The sequence below is a fragment of the Raphanus sativus genome, chromosome 5 (assembly GCF_000801105.2).
Source record: "Raphanus sativus cultivar WK10039 chromosome 5, ASM80110v3, whole genome shotgun sequence".
Lineage (NCBI taxonomy): Eukaryota > Viridiplantae > Streptophyta > Magnoliopsida > Brassicales > Brassicaceae > Raphanus > Raphanus sativus.
In genome coordinates this window covers 39,778,662-39,796,881 of record NC_079515.1, presented here as the reverse complement: position 1 = coordinate 39,796,881, position 18,220 = coordinate 39,778,662, and the positions used below count along the sequence as shown (strand labels likewise).

At 39.3% G+C, this 18,220-nt stretch overlaps 5 protein-coding genes across 9 annotated transcripts; 4 read left to right on the top strand and 1 right to left on the bottom strand.

Annotated features, from left to right (window-relative positions):
- The first annotated feature begins 971 nt into the window (after positions 1-971).
- Positions 972-3,774, top strand: LOC108805200 (cystathionine gamma-synthase 1, chloroplastic). Its single transcript, XM_018577173.2, has 11 exons — positions 972-1,519; positions 1,610-1,713; positions 1,833-1,906; positions 2,010-2,178; positions 2,286-2,345; positions 2,441-2,644; positions 2,736-2,822; positions 2,908-3,015; positions 3,087-3,182; positions 3,288-3,406; positions 3,502-3,774. The coding sequence occupies exons 1-11, from the start codon at positions 1,030-1,032 to the stop codon at positions 3,623-3,625; spliced, it is 1,635 nt and encodes a 544-aa protein (XP_018432675.2). The 5' UTR covers positions 972-1,029; the 3' UTR covers positions 3,626-3,774.
- Positions 3,775-5,243: 1,469 nt separating this feature from the next.
- LOC108863248 (CSC1-like protein HYP1) lies at positions 5,244-8,967 on the top strand. Of its 4 annotated transcripts, none has more exons than XM_018637617.2 (11): positions 5,244-5,359; positions 5,732-6,079; positions 6,159-6,308; positions 6,386-6,449; positions 6,529-6,738; positions 6,833-7,021; positions 7,102-7,400; positions 7,487-7,763; positions 7,831-8,106; positions 8,242-8,475; positions 8,626-8,967. In XM_018637617.2, the coding sequence occupies exons 2-11, from the start codon at positions 5,796-5,798 to the stop codon at positions 8,785-8,787; spliced, it is 2,145 nt and encodes a 714-aa protein (XP_018493119.2). In that variant the 5' UTR covers positions 5,244-5,359; positions 5,732-5,795; the 3' UTR covers positions 8,788-8,967. The 4 variants fall into 4 exon arrangements, with proteins under 4 accessions (XP_018493119.2, XP_018493120.2, XP_018493117.2 ...); XM_018637618.2 differs by having other exon boundaries at positions 5,291-5,400; XM_018637615.2 differs by having other exon boundaries at positions 5,357-5,491.
- Positions 8,968-8,997: 30 nt separating this feature from the next.
- On the top strand, positions 8,998-11,959 carry LOC108863250 (SNF1-related protein kinase catalytic subunit alpha KIN10). Of its 2 annotated transcripts, XM_057011367.1 has the most exons (11): positions 8,998-9,129; positions 9,381-9,558; positions 9,696-9,880; positions 9,948-10,130; positions 10,215-10,346; positions 10,457-10,642; positions 10,733-10,822; positions 10,897-10,980; positions 11,066-11,188; positions 11,282-11,500; positions 11,717-11,959. In XM_057011367.1, exons 2-11 carry the CDS (start codon positions 9,384-9,386, stop codon positions 11,828-11,830), a joined length of 1,491 nt encoding a protein of 496 aa, XP_056867347.1. In that variant the 5' UTR covers positions 8,998-9,129; positions 9,381-9,383; the 3' UTR covers positions 11,831-11,959. The 2 variants fall into 2 exon arrangements, with proteins under 2 accessions (XP_056867347.1, XP_018493121.1); XM_018637619.2 differs by having other exon boundaries at positions 9,117-9,558.
- Positions 11,960-12,095: 136 nt separating this feature from the next.
- LOC108856612 (wall-associated receptor kinase-like 10) lies at positions 12,096-15,010 on the top strand. Its single transcript, XM_018630457.2, has 3 exons — positions 12,096-13,312; positions 13,518-13,643; positions 13,751-15,010. Exons 1-3 carry the CDS (start codon positions 12,337-12,339, stop codon positions 14,962-14,964), a joined length of 2,316 nt encoding a protein of 771 aa, XP_018485959.1. The 5' UTR covers positions 12,096-12,336; the 3' UTR covers positions 14,965-15,010.
- Positions 15,011-15,123: 113 nt separating this feature from the next.
- Positions 15,124-17,764, bottom strand: LOC108856613 (cyclin-dependent kinase C-2 C-like). The gene is made up of 8 exons (XM_056985916.1): positions 17,736-17,764; positions 17,357-17,621; positions 16,966-17,250; positions 16,570-16,887; positions 16,258-16,488; positions 16,058-16,158; positions 15,854-15,962; positions 15,124-15,734 (listed from the first exon to the last, which is right to left on the bottom strand). The coding sequence occupies exons 1-8, from the start codon at positions 17,762-17,764 to the stop codon at positions 15,279-15,281; spliced, it is 1,794 nt and encodes a 597-aa protein (XP_056841896.1). The 3' UTR covers positions 15,124-15,278.
- Between the last annotated feature and the right edge of the window lie 456 nt (positions 17,765-18,220).

The following is an 18,220-nucleotide window of genomic DNA, read 5'->3' as shown; positions in this document are numbered from 1 at the left end:
CTATGATCATACTGCTCACCCTAAATCATGATTGGATAATTTAAAAACTCAAACTTGTGCAGTAAATGTTTTTTTTTGTTTTGTTTTCCTTTCGAATTTAGGTGCAATTGAAATTGTTATATGATGTTTTATCCCAAAGAATACCCATCATTAGCATGTGTGGTTTATACTTGTATGTCTTTTGGACACGAAAATCAGAATGTGAATTAAAGACCATAATCATAAAACAGAGGGAGTACTATCATAATCAGCAACATTCAACACTTATAGTCTTTTTTTTTTTTTTTTGGAACACCAACACTTATAGTCTCTATATAGACTTTAGTGGCCAAGTAGATTGTTAGTGCTTTCTTCATTGGATGGAGGATAGCTTAAAGAATGATTTTATAGGCTTTTCAATAAAAAAAAAAACTTATGTGGTCCATTTGCCATCATCAACTAGAGGTGTAAGTCATTGTATAGGCTCATTACTAAATTTCAAGATTGTGTTACACTAATGCCAACTATATTTTGAGTAATTATTTGTTAAAATTAGAAAGAAAAATATGATATTCTTTGCGACAAATCCGTTGTGTTTATCAGTTCTAATTTTTCTATAGAACCGGTATATTCAAAATATTTATCATGTAAACCAAGCACCTTAATTAGCATTTGAAAAAAAACTGTAAGATCCCATCTCTTTTCAAATTTTAAACATGGATATATAACAAATGGATCATTCAAACCTCATTCTAAAATTCCAATAAATATGTTTTCACAGTAATTATCCTCTGTAAAAATAGAAAAATGGATAACGACTGCAAGAAAAGAAAAACGTGTTCTGTTTTTGTAAAATTAGAAATAATCAAAAGAAAATGTATATACTAAAATTGTTGGTCAAATTTGGAATTTGGTTTTCTAAGTTAAATCTAAAACACAAAGGAAACAACGCAAAACGACAAGCAGATAGGCTACTTAAAGCCCCCAGCGGCCATTGAGAAAGCCCTCACACGCACCTAAACCGAACCCCCTGAGAGAGAGAGAGAGAAAATGGCCGTATCGTCGTTCCAGTGCCCTACGATCCCCACCTTCCAATGCCGTTCTGATCCAGATCTCGTCGGTTCTCCCGTCGGAGGATCATCTCGCCGCCGTTTCAACGCCACCGCCGGTATTGCGTCGTCATTCACCGGCGACGGTCGCATGTCCTCAATGATCTTGAGGTTTCCTCCTAATTTCGTCCGTCAGCTGAGCATCAAAGCCCGCAGAAACTGTAGCAACATCGGTGTCGCGCAGATCGTGGCGGCTAAGTGGTCCAACAACCCTGACTCCGGTTTACCATCGGCGGCGGCGGCAGCAGCAGCAGCATCGTCTGCTTCCGCCGCCGCCGCCGCCTCAGCCCCTGCGGCTGCCGTTTCTCCCGTTGCACCGCTGAATGGCGTGGACGAGGAGGGGATTAGGGAGGAGATAGGTAGTGTACAGTTGAAGAAGGATTCAAAACCCTCATTTTTGAGCTCCGATGGGAGCCTCGCTGTTCATGCTGGTAAGCTGCTCTAGCTAGATCCATCCATGTTCCCCTTGCTTTGCTTGTCATTTCATGTTTTTTTTGAGTTTTTGTTGGGGTTTATGATAGGTGAAAGATTAGGTCGTGGTATAGTCACCGATGCTATTACTACTCCTATAGTCAACACATCTGCCTACCATTTCAAAAACACTGCTCAACTTATTGACTTCAAGGTGCCTTTCATATCCCTCTCTTGCTTTTTTTATCTATTTTTCTTGATTTTTCTGAATATAATAATAACTAAATAGCAAAAGAATCTTTCTTGACTTGTTTATTTCTTCAATTGTTGTAGGAGAAACGGAGTGTCAGTTTCGAGTATGGTCGTTATGGAAACCCTACCACCATCGTTCTTGAGGAGAAGATTAGGTTATTATATCTTCTTACACTTGGATTTTTATATATTTTCTCTTTTCTCCTGAGGATTACCATCTTTTAATGTTTTTGATTAATGTGTGTTGCTGTTGTGCAGTGCACTCGAAGGTGCGGAATCAACCTTGGTTATGGCTTCTGGGATGTGTGCAAGCACTGTTATGCTTTTGGCTTTGGTTCCTGCTGGTGGCCACATTGTCACTACTACTGACTGTTACAGGAAGACTAGAATCTTCATGGAGACTTTTCTTCCCAAGATGGGGATCACTGTAAGAACCTACCGATACCCAATTTACTGTGTCAATTCTAGTTTATCTGGTTCCTGAAAGATATAGAATTTCAACTTGAATGATTGATATATCATGTTTATTTCCAGGTCACTGTGATTGATCCTGCTGATGTAGCGGGGCTTGAAGCTGCTGTGAATAAGTACCAAGTCAGTTCTGTAACACTTGTTGTGCATTCATTTAGTTTAAAAAGAAAGAGAGAGAGAGAGAGAGAGAATGTATGTCTGACAGCTTTGTTCAACAGGTTTCTCTGTTCTTCACTGAGTCACCGACAAACCCATTCCTTAGATGCGTAGACATTGAGCTAGTTTCAGAAATATGCCACAAAAGGGGAACTCTTGTTTGCATCGATGGCACCTTTGCAACACCCCTGAATCAGAAAGCCCTTGCTCTTGGTGCTGATCTTGTCGTGCACTCTCTTACAAAGTACATCGGAGGACACAACGATGTGAGTACAAGTACTGTAAAACATTGAAAAAATGCACACTCTCGTTGGCTGTATACTTTGTTAACAAAGACTGTTTCTCTCCTTGCCTTAGGTTCTTGGTGGATGCATCTGTGGCCCACTGGAGGTGGTTTCAGAAATTCGCAATCTGCATCATGTGTTGGGAGGCACACTAAACCCGGTGAAACACCTGATCCTCTCTCATGAATGTCTACTATTTATGCAGTTTATTTCATGAATCTCATAAGATCCCGTGTGTTAAACAGAACGCAGCGTACCTAATGATCCGAGGCATGAAGACAATGCATCTTCGTGTAAAGCACCAGAATTCTACTGCCTCAAGGATGGCCGAAATTTTAGAGGCACATCCTAAGGTATTCAATATTTTTTTTTGGAAGTAAATATCTTGACACCTCCTAAATCAATGCGTTTTGATTTATTGCAGGTGAGTCATGTATACTATCCAGGCCTTGCAAGTCATCCCGAGCATCACCTTGCCAAGCGACAAATGACTGGTTTTGGAGGTGTGGTCAGTTTCGAGGTAATGATCGACCACTCTCTATGCTCAAGATTTAGCTTTTCTGACTAAAGAGTTAAATGATCCTCAACAGTGTTATATATATATATATATATATTTGTCTGGTAGATTGATGGAGACATTGAAGCTACGATCAGGTTTGTGGATTCTCTTAAGATCCCTTACATCGCACCATCTTTTGGTGGCTGCGAAAGCATCGTTGACCAACCGGCCATTATGTCTTACTGGTATGTATACGTTTCCAACTTTGATAAAGTCGATCATCTTTTTGGTTGGTGTGGTTTTTGCTAATTCATCTTGGATGGTTGATTTTATATGATAGGGATCTGACACAGGAGGAGAGGCTAAAGTATGGAATAAAAGACAACTTGGTACGTTTCAGCTTTGGAGTTGAAGACTTTGAAGATGTCAAAGCTGACGTTCTTCAAGCTCTCGAAGCCATCTGAAATTCCCAATTTATTTCACCCCTTGAAAACCTTGTCTTTTCCCTGTTTTCTCTGTTTCCTTGCTTCTAGTAGTTACCTTTCTCTGTTTTCACGGTAATAAGTATCCGCCGCATTTGCGGTTTGGTAATAATCGTAAAACTATTAATATTTGCGGTTTGGTAATAATCGTAAAACTATTAATGTTTGTTGGGATTAAAGACGCACGAACCATTATATCTCTACGTTAAGAAACAAGGCCTCCGCCGTATTGAAGGTTAAATAAATATGGAGGCAGCATGTGAGGGACCAATGTGACCATAGCTTTGTGGTAGGTCACTTAACGTTGGAAATCAAACCACAAAGCCTTGGGTTCGAATATTGGTCATCACTCCCTCCGTTTCCTCAAAATCTATTATTATTTGAATCAACATTAGAGGCATTCTCAAATGCCTCTTCTTTTTTTTTTAATGTTTTCTTTGAGGTCTGTTTAGTTGGATGACCATTTTATTATAGGCCCGTTAGTAAAGTGAACGTGACGTTAGAGCATGTTTAATGGGGTAGCTTAAGAAGGTAGCTTAGCATAAAGAGGATTAAAAATAAATGAAAAAAGGCAAAACACTAAGGGGCGCCCCTTGATTAAGCGAACCAAGGCACGTCTCTTAGAGACAGGTGTCATAAAATAATTGGATAGAGGAGAAGCGTCACTTTACTCTCATCTCCGTTCTTCTTTGCCCTCTCGCTCTCGTCTCCGTTCTTCTTTTCTCTCTCTCTCTCGGTTTGTCTCCTGCAAACACAATTGAGGAGCAGGAACATGAAGAGATTCTCACTGAGATATCATCACAAGGAGAGGAGAGAAGAGGAGAAACTCTCCGGCCGTCGCTCGTGCGATGTAGATTCTCGTGTTCTCTTTGACGGCGATTCGTTAACCGAATTCATTTTTCTCTCCGTCGCGCTCGCTCACCAAAAAGCTTTGGTTAACCAGAATTTAAATATCTATGGATGGATGCTTGAAAAACATATAGTAAAACATATATATTTGATCCGTTAAATTGATTGAATATATATATCTTTGTTCTGTCATGTTCTTGTGTTCATTGTTCTGCTCATTGTTTTGCAGGTCAAGAATAGCAAAAGCAGGATACGTTCTGTTCTTCCTCTTCTTTCTTTTGTGGCTAATGGATTTCTAAGTTGTAATATTTTAGTTGTCTTTGATAAGGTCGAAGTTGGATCTCTGAAACATCACTTTTCTCTGTGTTTCAAATATCGGTTCTGTTTGGTTCTCTTGTTTAGTTGTGTATGAAAAGTTTGGATCTTTTGGTTGGCTCTTGTTAAATAAAACGTTGAGACTTTTCTACTGGTTTGCTTTATTCTCTATTGTTTGTATTTGTATATGTCATGAGAATGGAAAAATAGGGACTGAAGTGAAGCAACTACCATTAAACCATTATAATCAAGTGTCCTTTAACAAAGTTGCTTATCTCACTTTTAAGAGTTAAAAATTCACTAAGGGGTCTTACCAATAAACATGCTCTTAATTATATATAGCTCAAATGTGCTGTCCAGCGAGCGAGCGAGTAGTCAAACCGGAGTTCGGAACGGACCCACCCACAGTAGTTGCATTTATCAATTTTATCCAAATACTATCTTTTTTTCCTTTTCTGCTGCATCCCCGATGCAGTTTGGGTTAAAAGTAACAATGGACAACTCCAGAACTTGATTACGTGTCGCATCAATGACTCTCTCTCTCTGTTTATGGTAATGGAAATGATCACCGCCTTGACTATTTCATGCCAAAGGTTTTGATATTTTCTTATTAAATTTGTGTGCTTTTGATCGAAAAGCTTCAGCCTTTTTGAACAACCCTCTCTTGTTTGCATCCGATCATAGGTTACTTCTGAGTTATAGCCTACTACTCTCCATCCTCTTCACAGTTTTAACATTCGTTTATTTGTTCTTGTGTCTGTCAACATTCACATTTCTTCCTCATTTTGCTCTCCTATATATATATATATTAGCTGAAAACTGCAAAGATCATGATCGAGATATTGTGCCTCGTGATTGGTCATTTCAATTTAGACTCTATTCTAAATGATTAACTCCTAACAATCGATTTGCATCTGTTGCCAGGTTTGTCTTGATCAATCCAAATCCTCTTGTTGTTGGGTTTTAGGAAGGTTCCAATTTCGGAGTTATGATTCTGTCGGCGCTTTTAACTTCAGTGGGAATCAATCTAGGCCTCTGTTTCCTCTTCTTCACTTTGTATTCAATACTGAGGAAACAGCCTGGCAATGTCACCGTCTACGGTCCACGGCTTATTCAACAAGGCGGCGAGTCTCAGCAGACAAATGCTTTCAACCTCGAGAGGCTTTTGCCTACTGCTGGTTGGGTCAAAAGAGCATTGCAACCTACCAACGATGACATCCTCTCCAATCTTGGCTTAGATGCTTTGGTCTTCATTCGTGTCTTTGTCTTCTGGTGATTTATTATTTACTTCATTCAGAATTTGATTTCTTGCTTTTTGGATGCTTAACGTTTTTGTTTCTTTTGGGGGCAGTATACGAGTGTTCAGCTTTGCTTCTGTTGTTGGGATCTTCATCCTTCTTCCAGTCAATTATATGGGTACCGAGTTTGAAGAGTTTTTCGACCTGCCAAAGAAGTCTCTTGATTCCTTCAGCATCTCTAATGTTAACGATGGATCAAATAAGTAATGAATCAGAGCTTTATAAAGTAGTCCTAATTTTATTAACCATCGCTTATGCGCTTCTATGTGTTTTGGTTCAGGTTGTGGATTCACTTTTCCGCAATATACATCTTCACAGCGGTTGTTTGCTATCTGCTTTACTATGTAAGAATCCTCTTGTTTTTCTCCATTCCTTCTACTTCTTTGCGCCTAAAATGTGAACATATAACAATGTTTTGGACAGGAGCACAAGTACCTTTCATCTAAGCGGATTGATCATTTTTATTCATCCAAGCCTCAGCCGCATGAATTTACCGTTCTTGTCAGTGGCGTCCCTCTTGTTCCTGGAAACAGTATAAGTGAAACTGTGGAAAGCTTTTTCAGGGAGTATCATTCTTCCACTTATCTTTCTCACGTTGTTGTTCATCGGACAGACAAGTTAAAGGCTCTCATGGTAAAAGCTTCTATCAAACTAAGGTGGTTCTATAGTGCCTTAAATCTTTGATATTTCTTGACTTTTATATATATTTGTTCACACTTACTTGTAGAATGATGCTGAGAAGGTATACAAGAAACTTATTCGAGTGAAATCCGGAAGCATGTCACTTCAGAAGTCTATGCGGGATGGGTTTTTAGGGATGTTTGGAAAGAAAGTTGATGTGGTTGAGCATTACGAAAAGAAGCTCGAGAAGTTAGAAGACGACATGAGATTGAAACAGTCTTTATTAGCAGGAGAGGTGAGAGGAATTTCTCTTTGTGTGTGATTAGTTCCATTCTTCAGTTCAGCATATTAATTCTTTCTTTTTCCTTTTTTTAGGAAGTTCCAGCCGCTTTTGTTTCCTTTAGGTCAAGACATGGTGCTGCAATAGCATCAAACATTCAGCAAGGAATAGATCCAACAGAATGGCTAACTGAGCCAGCCCCAGAGCCTCAAGATGTTCACTGGCCATTTTTCACCGCATCGTTCGTGAGAAGATGGATCTCTAATGTGGTGGTATTCGTGGCTTTCGTAGCTCTGATAATCCTATACTTCATCCCTGTTGTGTTGGTTCAAGGTCTTGCTAATCTTCACCAGTTAGAAACATGGTTCCCTTTTCTAAAAAGCATACTCAATATGTGAGTAAAACTCTCTATTCAGGTAAACATGCTTTCAGTCAAAGTACCTAATCTTTCTTTCTTTCTTTCTTTGGAATGTTTTGCAGAAAAGTTGTGAGTCAAGTGATTACGGGATATCTTCCGAGTCTAATTTACCAGCTTTCCGTAATGATAGTACCACCCATTATGCTCCTACTTTCTTCAATGCAAGGATACATTTCTCATAGCCAGATCGAGAAATCTGCATGTATCAAGCTTCTAGTCTTTACAGTATGGAACAGTTTCTTTGCAATTGTACTGTCCGGATCTGCTCTTTATCGTGTTAATGTCTTCCTTGAACCTAAGAACATTCCCCGTGTGCTTGCTGCTGCTGTGCCAGCTCAGGTACTTTTTTTTTTTGTTAGATTTCCGCATTTTACTTTTTATGATTCATGTTTGATGATTGGTGCAGGCCTCCTTCTTTATATCCTATGTTGTGACCTCTGGATGGACTGGTTTATCATCAGAGATCTTCCGTTTGGTTCCTCTTCTCTGGAATTTTGTGATGAAACTTTTCGGTAAGGAAGATGACAAAGATTTTGAGGTCCCTTCCACTCCCTTCTGCCAAGAAATCCCAACTCTTCTCTTTTTTGGACTTCTCGGTACAACTTACTTCTTCCTTTCCCCATTGATTCTGCCCTTCTTGTTGGTCTACTTTTGTCTTGGATATGTCATCTACCGCAACCAGGTATCCGACCCAATCTTACTGCTCTGTTTCTTTACACCTTAAAAAATTCTGATATAAGAATCGTGTACTGTACACACCTTTTCTGTTATGGGATCTCACTTTACGTGTAAAACCCTTTTCTAATTAACTTTGCAGCTTTTAAACGTATATGCGGCCAAGTATGAAACTGGTGGAAAGTTCTGGCCAATAGTTCATAGCTCTACTATCTTCTCTTTGGTTCTGATGCATGTTATTGCAGTCGGAATATTCGGGCTTAAAGAGCTTCCGTTGGCATCTTCTTTGACAATCCCTCTCCCCATTCTCACCATCCTTTTCAGCATCTACTGCCAGAGACGTTTCTTAGCGAATTTCAAATCTTTTCCTACCGAGGTGAATGCTCTAGAGATCATCGCTCTTTTCTCAGAACTGTTTGTGAACATAAAGCTGTACCATTATTAGACCATTTGCAGTCTCATATGTATATATGTAGACATTAGTATAAAGCCTCTTTTATGTTTTTAATATGGTTCACTGTTGCAGTGTCTGGTAAACAAAGACAAAGCAGACGAGAGAGAGCAAAACATGTCTGAATTCTATGCGAAACTCGTTGTCGCCTATCGAGACCCTGCTGTTTCGGCATCGCGGAACGCTCGGGGCATCTCACCTGAAGATCCTCCGCTTCTCCGTTCAGATCAAGGCTGAAAATAAACCTTACTCAAAACAACTCTTGCTTGACCTTTGTAAGTTTTGTTAAACGATGGAAGAGACACTAAACCGACTACCGTGTGCATTGGTTTGGTTCTTCACCTAGAATGAACCGGTTTTGTATTATGTTTGTCTACAAGTTGTATAAAAGGAAATAAAAGATTTGGTTTGCCATAATTAGACTATTAAATCGAATTTGGTTTTTAATTCATGTTTGGCCAGTCCTTCACAAACCCTAGGTTGGTCTATCATAGATAAGGCCAACACATACCCTAAGCTTAAAGTTAGGGTTTTTCGTATTATTGTGTTTGGCGTTTCTTCTCCTCTTTCCTTTCACTGGTAAGTACTATGTTGTTGCATTACCCTTTTTTTTTTTTGCTTTCTTCTTCTCTTTACTTTGATTAATATAGTTCTTTTGAGCTTTGGCCTTTCTTTCTTTTTGTGTATGTGTAGTTGCATATTTTTGTAGAAATGGATGAATCAGTTATGTGCTTTCTTCTCCTTTTTTGCTTTGATTAATATAGTTCTCTTGAGTTTTGTCCTTTCCTTTTATGTGTGTGTAGTTGCATCTTCTTCTTTTTTTTTGGTAGAAAATGGTTGGATCAGGTGATGTGGAATCGATTCTGCCAAATTACAAGCTCGGGAAAGTTCTCGGTATCGGCTCCTTTGGTAAGGTGAAGATAGCTGAGCACACTTTGACCGGACATAATGTTGCCATCAAGATCATCAGTCGTCGCAAAATCAACAACTTAAAGATGGAGGAAAAAGGTACAAGTTATTCTGTAACCACATGCTAATTTAGTTGATTTTGTTTCTGTTTGTGACTTTTGAGATCCTGTGGAAACTAGTTTTGTCTTTTAGTGAAAACTCATTTAGTGTTGGTTCATGTTTTCTCTTTGATGCAGTGAGGAGAGAGATCAAAATCATGAGACTGTTTATGCATCCTCACATCATCCGTCTCTATGAGGTCATAGAGACTCCCACAGATATATATCTTGTCATGGAGTATGTGAACTCTGGTGAGCTATTTGACTATATTGTAGAGAAGGGTCGATTGCAGGAGGACGAGGCCAGGAAATTTTTTCAGCAGGTAATTCTTTTCTTTTGGTCAAAATGGTATAAAAAAAAATTAGGCATGACTTTTGTCTTTGAAGTAGATAATATCAGGAGTGGAGTATTGCCATCGGAACATGGTAGTTCACAGAGACCTTAAGCCTGAAAACTTGCTTTTAGAATCCAAATGCAATGTAAAGATTGCTGATTTTGGCCTGAGCAACATTATGCGAGATGGTCATTTTTTTAAAACAAGCTGTGGAAGTCCAAACTACGCTGCTCCAGAGGTAAAAGTTTTCTTTAACCTTTTCAGGTAATCTCAACTCATTTGAGAGGAGCACTATTTTATCGCGATTAGTGAAGTGTTTCAGGTCCTTTCGAGCCAATTATATGCTGGCCCTGAAGTAGACGTCTGGAGCTGTGGTGTGATACTCTATGCTCTTCTTTGTGGGACTCTTCCATTCGATGATGAGAACCTTCCCAACCTTTTTAAGAAGATAAAGGTTCTAACAAAACACGCTCTGTTACTTGATTTCTTTTTGTTCCTTTTCAGTAATGCATAAACTTAGGTTGTTGAAGTTACTTTTTTTTTTTCTCTTTTTCGTTCTTAAAGGGAGGGATATATACTTTACCTAGCCATTTATCTGCTGGTGCTAGAGATTTGATCCCCAAGATGCTCGTGGTCGACCCCATGAAAAGAGTAACAATTCCTGAGATCCGGCAACACCATTGGTTCCAAGCTCATCTTCCAAGTTATTTATCTGTTCCTCCTCCAGATACGGTGCACCAGGCCAAAAAGGTGATCTCCTCTTATTTTCATTAGAGATTTTGAGTAGGTCTCTTTTTTTTCTTTTAAAAATAGCCTTAGAAGTCTTGCTTTCATTTATAGATTAATGAGGAGATTCTCCAAGAAGTTATCAATATGGGATTTGACAGAAACCTCCTCATTCAATCTCTCCACAACCGGACCCATAATGATGTATGGCTTTCTATCAGCCTCTCTGTCAAAATCATGTCTAAAAATATTGAACTGTTTTGCCTGCTGTCTAACAGGGCACTGTGGCATACTATCTGAAACTGGACAACCGGTACCGTGGCTCTGGTGGTTATCTCAGGGCCGAGTTTCAAGAGACTATGGTGGGTCTCTCATTGTCCTTTTTTTTTGTTTTTGTACTGCAGCAAAAGATGTATCAAGTAATCCTTGAATGCTTAATTTAATCAGGAAGGTATTCCACGTATGCATAACGTAGCTTCACACGTTAGCATTCCAGGACTGATGGAACTCCAAGGAGTTGGCTTCAGATCTCAGTACCCTACTGAGAGAAAATGGTCTCTTGGGCTTCAGGTCTTGATATTTTTTCTGAATTCAAGCTTTTGAAAGTTCTTTTTTAATCTGTTTAGTTTGATTGATAATTAATCAACTACTTGATTCAAACAGTCTCGGGCTCATCCGCGTGAAATAATGACAGAGGTCCTGAAAGCCCTGCAAGATTTGAGTGTCTGTTGGAAGAAGATAGGGCATTACAATATCAAGTGCAGATGGGTTCCTAACAACGCAGTTGGAATGCTCAGTAACAGCGACTTGGGACATGACTCCAGCATGACAGAGGACGACGCAGCTGTTAAGTCTCCTAATGTTGTGAAGTTTGAAATTCAGGTAAAAATCCTCTTTCTCCATTTAGAAGTTCTTGGTAAGCACACATTCACATGACTCAAATGTGGTCCGCCTGCATGTCATACTGTTTCTCATGTGTTTTAGTGTCAGTGGCCAATTGGAAGTGGAATATAAATAGAACTAATTTTTGTCTAAATCAAATATTCAATATGAGAATCTCTGGGGTTGATGATATGTTTGTTGTTGTTGGTGAAACAGTTGTATAAAACTCAGGACAGCAAGTATCTGATGGATCTGCAGAGGGTACATGGTCCTCAGTTCCTGTTCCTGGAGCTATGTGCTGCTTTTCTTGCTCAGCTCCGAGTCTTCTGAATGATCAAAACCCCCGCATCACTTGAAGAATAATCCCCAGCTTTGTACATCATTTGTAGCTTTAAGTTTTACTACTTTTAGAACATCTTTTTGTGAACATTCTCAACGAAAATCTTAATATAATAATAATCTCACAAGACAAAAAAGGTGATCAAGACCGGTAGACTTTAGTATGTAAAACCATAATTGGCGGGCCACACAAGAATCAGATCTGGGTGTAACTAAGTCCGCCTTATAATTCATTTGATAAAGACAGAATAAAGTTCAAGGATGCTTGCAGACCATAACTGGCGAAAATTTTGACTGAGATGGTGAAAATGTCATAGGTGTCCCCCTTATTGATTTCAAAGACGAAGACCGAAGACTTGATGCAAAGTTCAAAGATGAAGACTGAAGACTTAGTGCTGTGTCCAAGTAAAAGGTAGAGTTGCGTTTCTCTTTTATCTATTAGCAAGAAAAAACTCAAGAAAGAACAAATTTGCTTAGAGCAGAGAAAGAGATAAAACATGAGCCGTGAGAGTAGTTTTTCCCTTTTGATCCTGGCCCTAGTCTTTTTGTTGAACATTGATTCTGCATCGAGCTTTTGTCAAAAAAAATGTGGCACAGTGGAGATCCCCTTCCCATTTGGAATCGGAAAGGGTTGCTATCTCAACAAATGGTATGCAGTCACATGTGTTAATAACAGGTCTACCTTCCTCTCTGTCGCTAAAAAGGAAGTTTTGCATATCTCCCTTCCGGGTGAATACCGCATTCAAGGTTTTGATTCATACGGTTCAGTTTATATCAAGAACCCAACAACTTCAAAAGGATGTTCCAGCAACGAGCAGAAAGAAGAAGAGGCATCACCTCTAGATTTGACGGGCAGCCCTTTTTACGTTAGCCACAAGAATACTCTTATTGCTGTTGGTTGCAACATGAGAGCATCGCTGAAAACTTCTGAGCCAGGCATGGTGGGATGCACCTCTACTTGCGGCACAACACACGACTCCTCCTCCTCTACGCCCATTCAAAATATTCTCGCCTACGTTAGCTGTAAAGACAAGAAATGGAAAATGCAGTCCACTCACTGTGCTGCGGGAAACACTGGGAATCAAACAGTCTGCAATGGTACTGGATGCTGCCAGGCAAGTATACCGGAAAAGCTTCAACAGCTCGTTAGCGTGACAATAGATGACAATACCACAACTGGGTGCAAAGTTGCCTTGTTAACGGACGATCCATTCGTTTTCGAAGACATATCTGATCCGGAACAGCTTCATGCTAAAGGATATGCTACGGTTGAGTTAGGATGGTTCATTCATACAACCGGCAAATCCTTCATAGACTCCTTGGGATGTGTTATAACAGATACGTTGAATGATACTCAACCATCTTACACAAGAAGTTGTAGATGCAGCTTTTTAGCCGGTTCTGTTGACTATGCAAGCTGTGCGTGCGACAAGGGTTACAGAGGAAACCCATACGTTCCCTACGGATGCAAAGGTCAGTAACTCTAAACATTACTATTTTTTTTTTTTTAAAGAATGTACAAAATGTTCCTGACAATGGTTGAAGTAAGAGAAACTCCAATCTTATTTTATTTTTATTCTAAAATATATTTGGATTGAAGTAAAACTCAACTCCAATATAGAATTACGAGGATAGTTTATTCGTTTATCAACAGTTCCATTATTTTTTCTGAACTCAGATATTGATGAATGCCAAGAAAATAAGATTACTGGAGGTCATAAGCTCTGTTCACAGGGGTCAACTTGTGTCAATCATCAAGGAGACTATACTTGCGTACCTCCAAAGACTAGGCCAATTGCTATAGGTATATCGTGGAAGCTAATTTTATCCAAACTCACACACATCTATGCATAAACCTTTTCTAACCTTCTTCTCAAAGTGATTTCTGCTCTTCGTTTGTGGGTTTTGTAGGGATTGTTATTGGCTTCGTAACATTGATATCAATTGGTGGATTGTATTGGCTATACAAGTTATTTAAAAGACAAAGGAGGATCAACCGCAAAAAGAAGTTTTTCGAGCGAAATGGAGGTTTATTGTTACAACAACAATTGATTTCAACTCAAGGCAATGTGGAGCAAACAAAAATATTCAGCTCGAAAGAGTTGGAGAAAGCCACAGAAAATTTTAGCATAGACAGGGTAGTTGGACAAGGTGGTCAAGGTACTGTGTACAAGGGAATGTTGGTAGACGGTAGAATCGTGGCAGTCAAGAAATCAAAAGTTGTCGATGAAGATAAGTTGGAAGAGTTCATCAATGAAGTTGTCATTCTCTCACAAATCAACCATAGGAACATTGTCAAACTCTTGGGATGTTGTCTTGAGACACAAGTACCTGTTTTGGTTTACGAGTTTATTCCTAATGGTAATCTTTTTGAACTTCTTCATGATGAGCTTGACGACGACACTATGACTACTTGGGAAGTGCGTTTACGCATTGCTACTGATGTGGCTGGAGCTCTTTCGTATTTGCACTCGGCTGCGTCATTCCCTATTTATCACAGAGACATCAAATCTACAAACATAATGTTGGATGAGAAATGCCGAGCCAAGGTGTCTGATTTCGGCACTTCAAGGTCAGTAACGGTGGATCATACACACCTAACAACAGTGGTTTCAGGTACGGTCGGATATGTGGATCCAGAGTACTTTCAATCTAGCCAATTCACAGACAAGAGTGATGTGTATAGTTTTGGAGTTGTGTTAGTGGAGCTCATCACCGGAGCAAAGGCAATTTCTTATATGCGGTCTGAAGAAAATAGGACACTGGCAACTTATTTCATCCTCGCAATGAAAGAGAATAGACTCGAAGAAATCATTGATGCTCGAATTAAAGAGGAGTGCAAGTTGGAACAAGTTAGAGTGGCGGCAAAACTCGCAAGGAAATGTTTGAACCTCAAAGGGAAAAAGCGACCGAACATGAGAGAAGTGTCGATGGAATTGGAGAAGCTTCGGTCCTCGCATCCGCAACCACAAATCCATGTTATCCAAAGCGATGAAGAGGAAGAACTCATGGAAGTGAACATAGGCATGGAATCTTGGAACAATGTTATAAACGAGGCTGTTACTGACAATGTTGCAACTTCATTCTTAGATGTTGAACCATTGTTTCCTCGTCAAACATGGTAACCACTAAACATGATAAATGTTTTAATATTGAAATTTATGTGTTTAATAGGCATATACATGCAAATGATATATGTAGAAAAAGAAAACTAAACCTTATCTCTTAAACCAGCTACCTTTTATCTCCCTACGAAGTTACCAACCCTAAACTTGTGACCTTAATTTCAACATATTAAACTTCACATTAGAACTTGAAGGTTTCAGACCGTCTTGGTTTGTTTGTGACACATTTTTAAATTTTATGGACTACAAATGATGCCAAGTGAAGATATATGACATTGGCTAAAAGTAATGGTAACTCTTTTTGTCTCCCATTTTTAACCTCTTTCTATTTTTGGCGGTTTTCGAACACCGACTCTGGCATCACTCTCAGTCCTCCGTAATATCTCATTCATCCCGTTAGTTTGAAAAACAGCATTCAACTGACTCAACGCATCTTCTTCTGGTTTCTTGTGATGCACGCCGGAGGAGTTTAGAGAAACGTGCGGCCTAAGAAACGGTTTGTCTTCATTTATTGTTAACCCAAAAGTGTTCTTCGCAAATGCCATGCTCATACCACTGACGTGGCTAGCGGATCCTGCAGGCTGGTTATAAGTCAGCGTTGAAGCTGCGTCGTTTTCTTTCCTCTTCTTCGTACCAGCCCATGCAAACCCGCTTGCCGGCGCTGTGGTTTGAGATAAACCAGTGTACGGAAACTGGCTTCTAGTGGTCGCTTGAGATGTCTCTGATGGCGTCTGGAGAATGATCTGTGTCTCTGCTTCCTTCTTCGATTCCTGTGAAAACAATGAACCAAATATCAATAAAGAACCTTGTTTGGTTTATTCCGGTCTAAGTCCACCTTCGATACAACAAAACATCGATAAGTATTTATAGCTTTTGTTGAAATACATACCTGTTGAGTTGGTAACGTGTTAAGGTTTGAAGGCTCTTTGATTATTCTACGTGATTTCACTGCTTTCTTTGATGCCAAGTTATCTCTTTTATTTATGGTAACTCTTCTTCTGCAAAACAAATATTTTAATCTTTCAACACACGTAACTTACATAGACAAACATATATGTAAATAATTTGTGAAAAAATCGATATTGATTGAAACCTTCGTTGAAGTTCTTCACGGTACTTAGCATCCATTTCTTTGTTAGGTGGATACTTAGGTAATGTCGATGGATCACAAGCGTAAGGCTTTGTGTTAAAGTACTGTTATAACAAGATAATCCCACGGAGAAGACCAGATATTGTCAGTTTAAAGTATATACATATCTGTAATTTGATTAAAGTTTAGGGGTATTTTTACACCTCGGACATGAGAGCAGAAGAGGCAGTTCCTCGTTTCTCTGGATCCATAGATAATAGATTCTCAAGAAGATCAATTGCTGTTTTGGGAAACTCCTCAAATCTTTCTCTCAGACAACCTTCATATTGATGTTGTGTTTTAAACATCTTAGTTTGAGGATGAAGCTTGTTCTTTTCCCAAAGCTCTTCATTTGGTGATCCACATAGTTTATAAATTTTGTGAAGTTGTTCAATCTACAGTGTATTACACACACACAAAAACTCATGAGAAATGGATTGAGTAAAATGGATATATCGCTTTGGTCCCTTTCTTACCTCTGTTCTTCCCTTAAGCAGTGGTCTTCCGGTAAGAATCTCAGCGAAAACACATCCAACGCTCCAAAGATCCACGGATACATTATAACTCGTTGAACCCATTAGAAGTTCAGGTGCACGGTACCATAGCGTCACAACCCTACTTGTTAGCTGATTCTTGTTTTTTGGCGTTACAATGTTAGCTAGTCCAAAATCAGCTAGCTTTAAAACTCCTTTGTTATTCACCAGAATGTTTGCGGCTTTAATGTCTCTATGCATAATCCCTCGTAGATGACAATGTTCTACTCCCCATATAAGCTGCTGCATGTAGCATTTTATCTGAAAAAATAAAAATTAAGGCTATCAGGAAAACAACAACAGAGTTACTTGCAGGAGACGTTATATGGTCTTTCTTACCTGTGCCTCGGTGAATTTGATGTCAGGAGATGTACATAAGCCTTCGAGATCGTGCTCCATGTAATCGAACACAAAGTACATGCTGCCTGAATTACGTGACGCGATGATCCCTTCGAGTTTCATGATGTTTGGATGATCTAGTCTTCTCAAAATCATAATTTCTCTGGCAATAAATCTTACGTTTTCAGTTTCAAAATTCTGAACCCTTATTTTTTTTAGAGCCATAACTCGTCCCGTTGATACCTCACAAGCCCGGAACACGTTGCTATACGTCCCTTGCCCAATCTAAGATTTTATGAAAAATGGTAGAAATTAATTGTTGATATCATCATCGATAAGGCTGTTTCTTGTATTGCAAGGAAACTTTAAGAAATTAGGGCAACTTTTTTACCTTCTCTCTTTTCTCGAAGTCCTCGGCGCGTAATGGAATCCACCCATGAACGGCCTCCGGTGCGGCAGAGCTGAGCCAAGTGGGCCAACCAGCCGCCACCTGCTCAGCCTCTACATTGCCATGCGACAATCCCGATCTCAGGCTAACTCCGGCCGTCTTCGATCTTGGAGCATCGTCGTTATTATTATTGCGATGTTTTTTAGGAGATGAGTTGACGACAGGGCGGTGAGATGGCGGAGTGGGAAGTGTTGATAAGCTTGAATAACTTAGCGACCAAGTTATAGAAGTCCTTAGTGATTAGGAAGTTGTTTAACTTACCTTTGTGTGTTTGGTTTAGGATTTCTATTAACTATAAATATTGATATGTCGATGGACTGACATATGTGTGTTTTGTGATTGAAAGCTCATATTGTGTTGTGGTTGAAGCTTTGATATATTGAATAAGAGAAGGACTTCTTATTACCAACTTCTTGTTATTCTATATTTGGTATCAGAGCCAGCAGAGAATCTCCAAAGAAACTACATACGACCATGGGTGATGATGTTAAGGATGCAATTGTTCTGCACAAAGAAACCGGAACAAAATCTATCAAGTATCCGATGCTAACTACTTCAAACTATGTTGTCTGGTCAATGAGGATAACAATAGCGCTCAAAATCAATGAAGTTTGGGAAGCAGTAGACCCGGGAATCACTGACGAGAAGAAAAACAATTTAGCCATTGCACTTCTATGGCAATCGATACCGGAATCTTTGATCATACAGATTGGAAACTCTAAAACGGCAAAGGATTTATGGGAAGCAATAAAAGCAAGACATGTTGGGGCTGAGAGAGTAGTAGAAGCTAGGTTACAAACCCTAAGC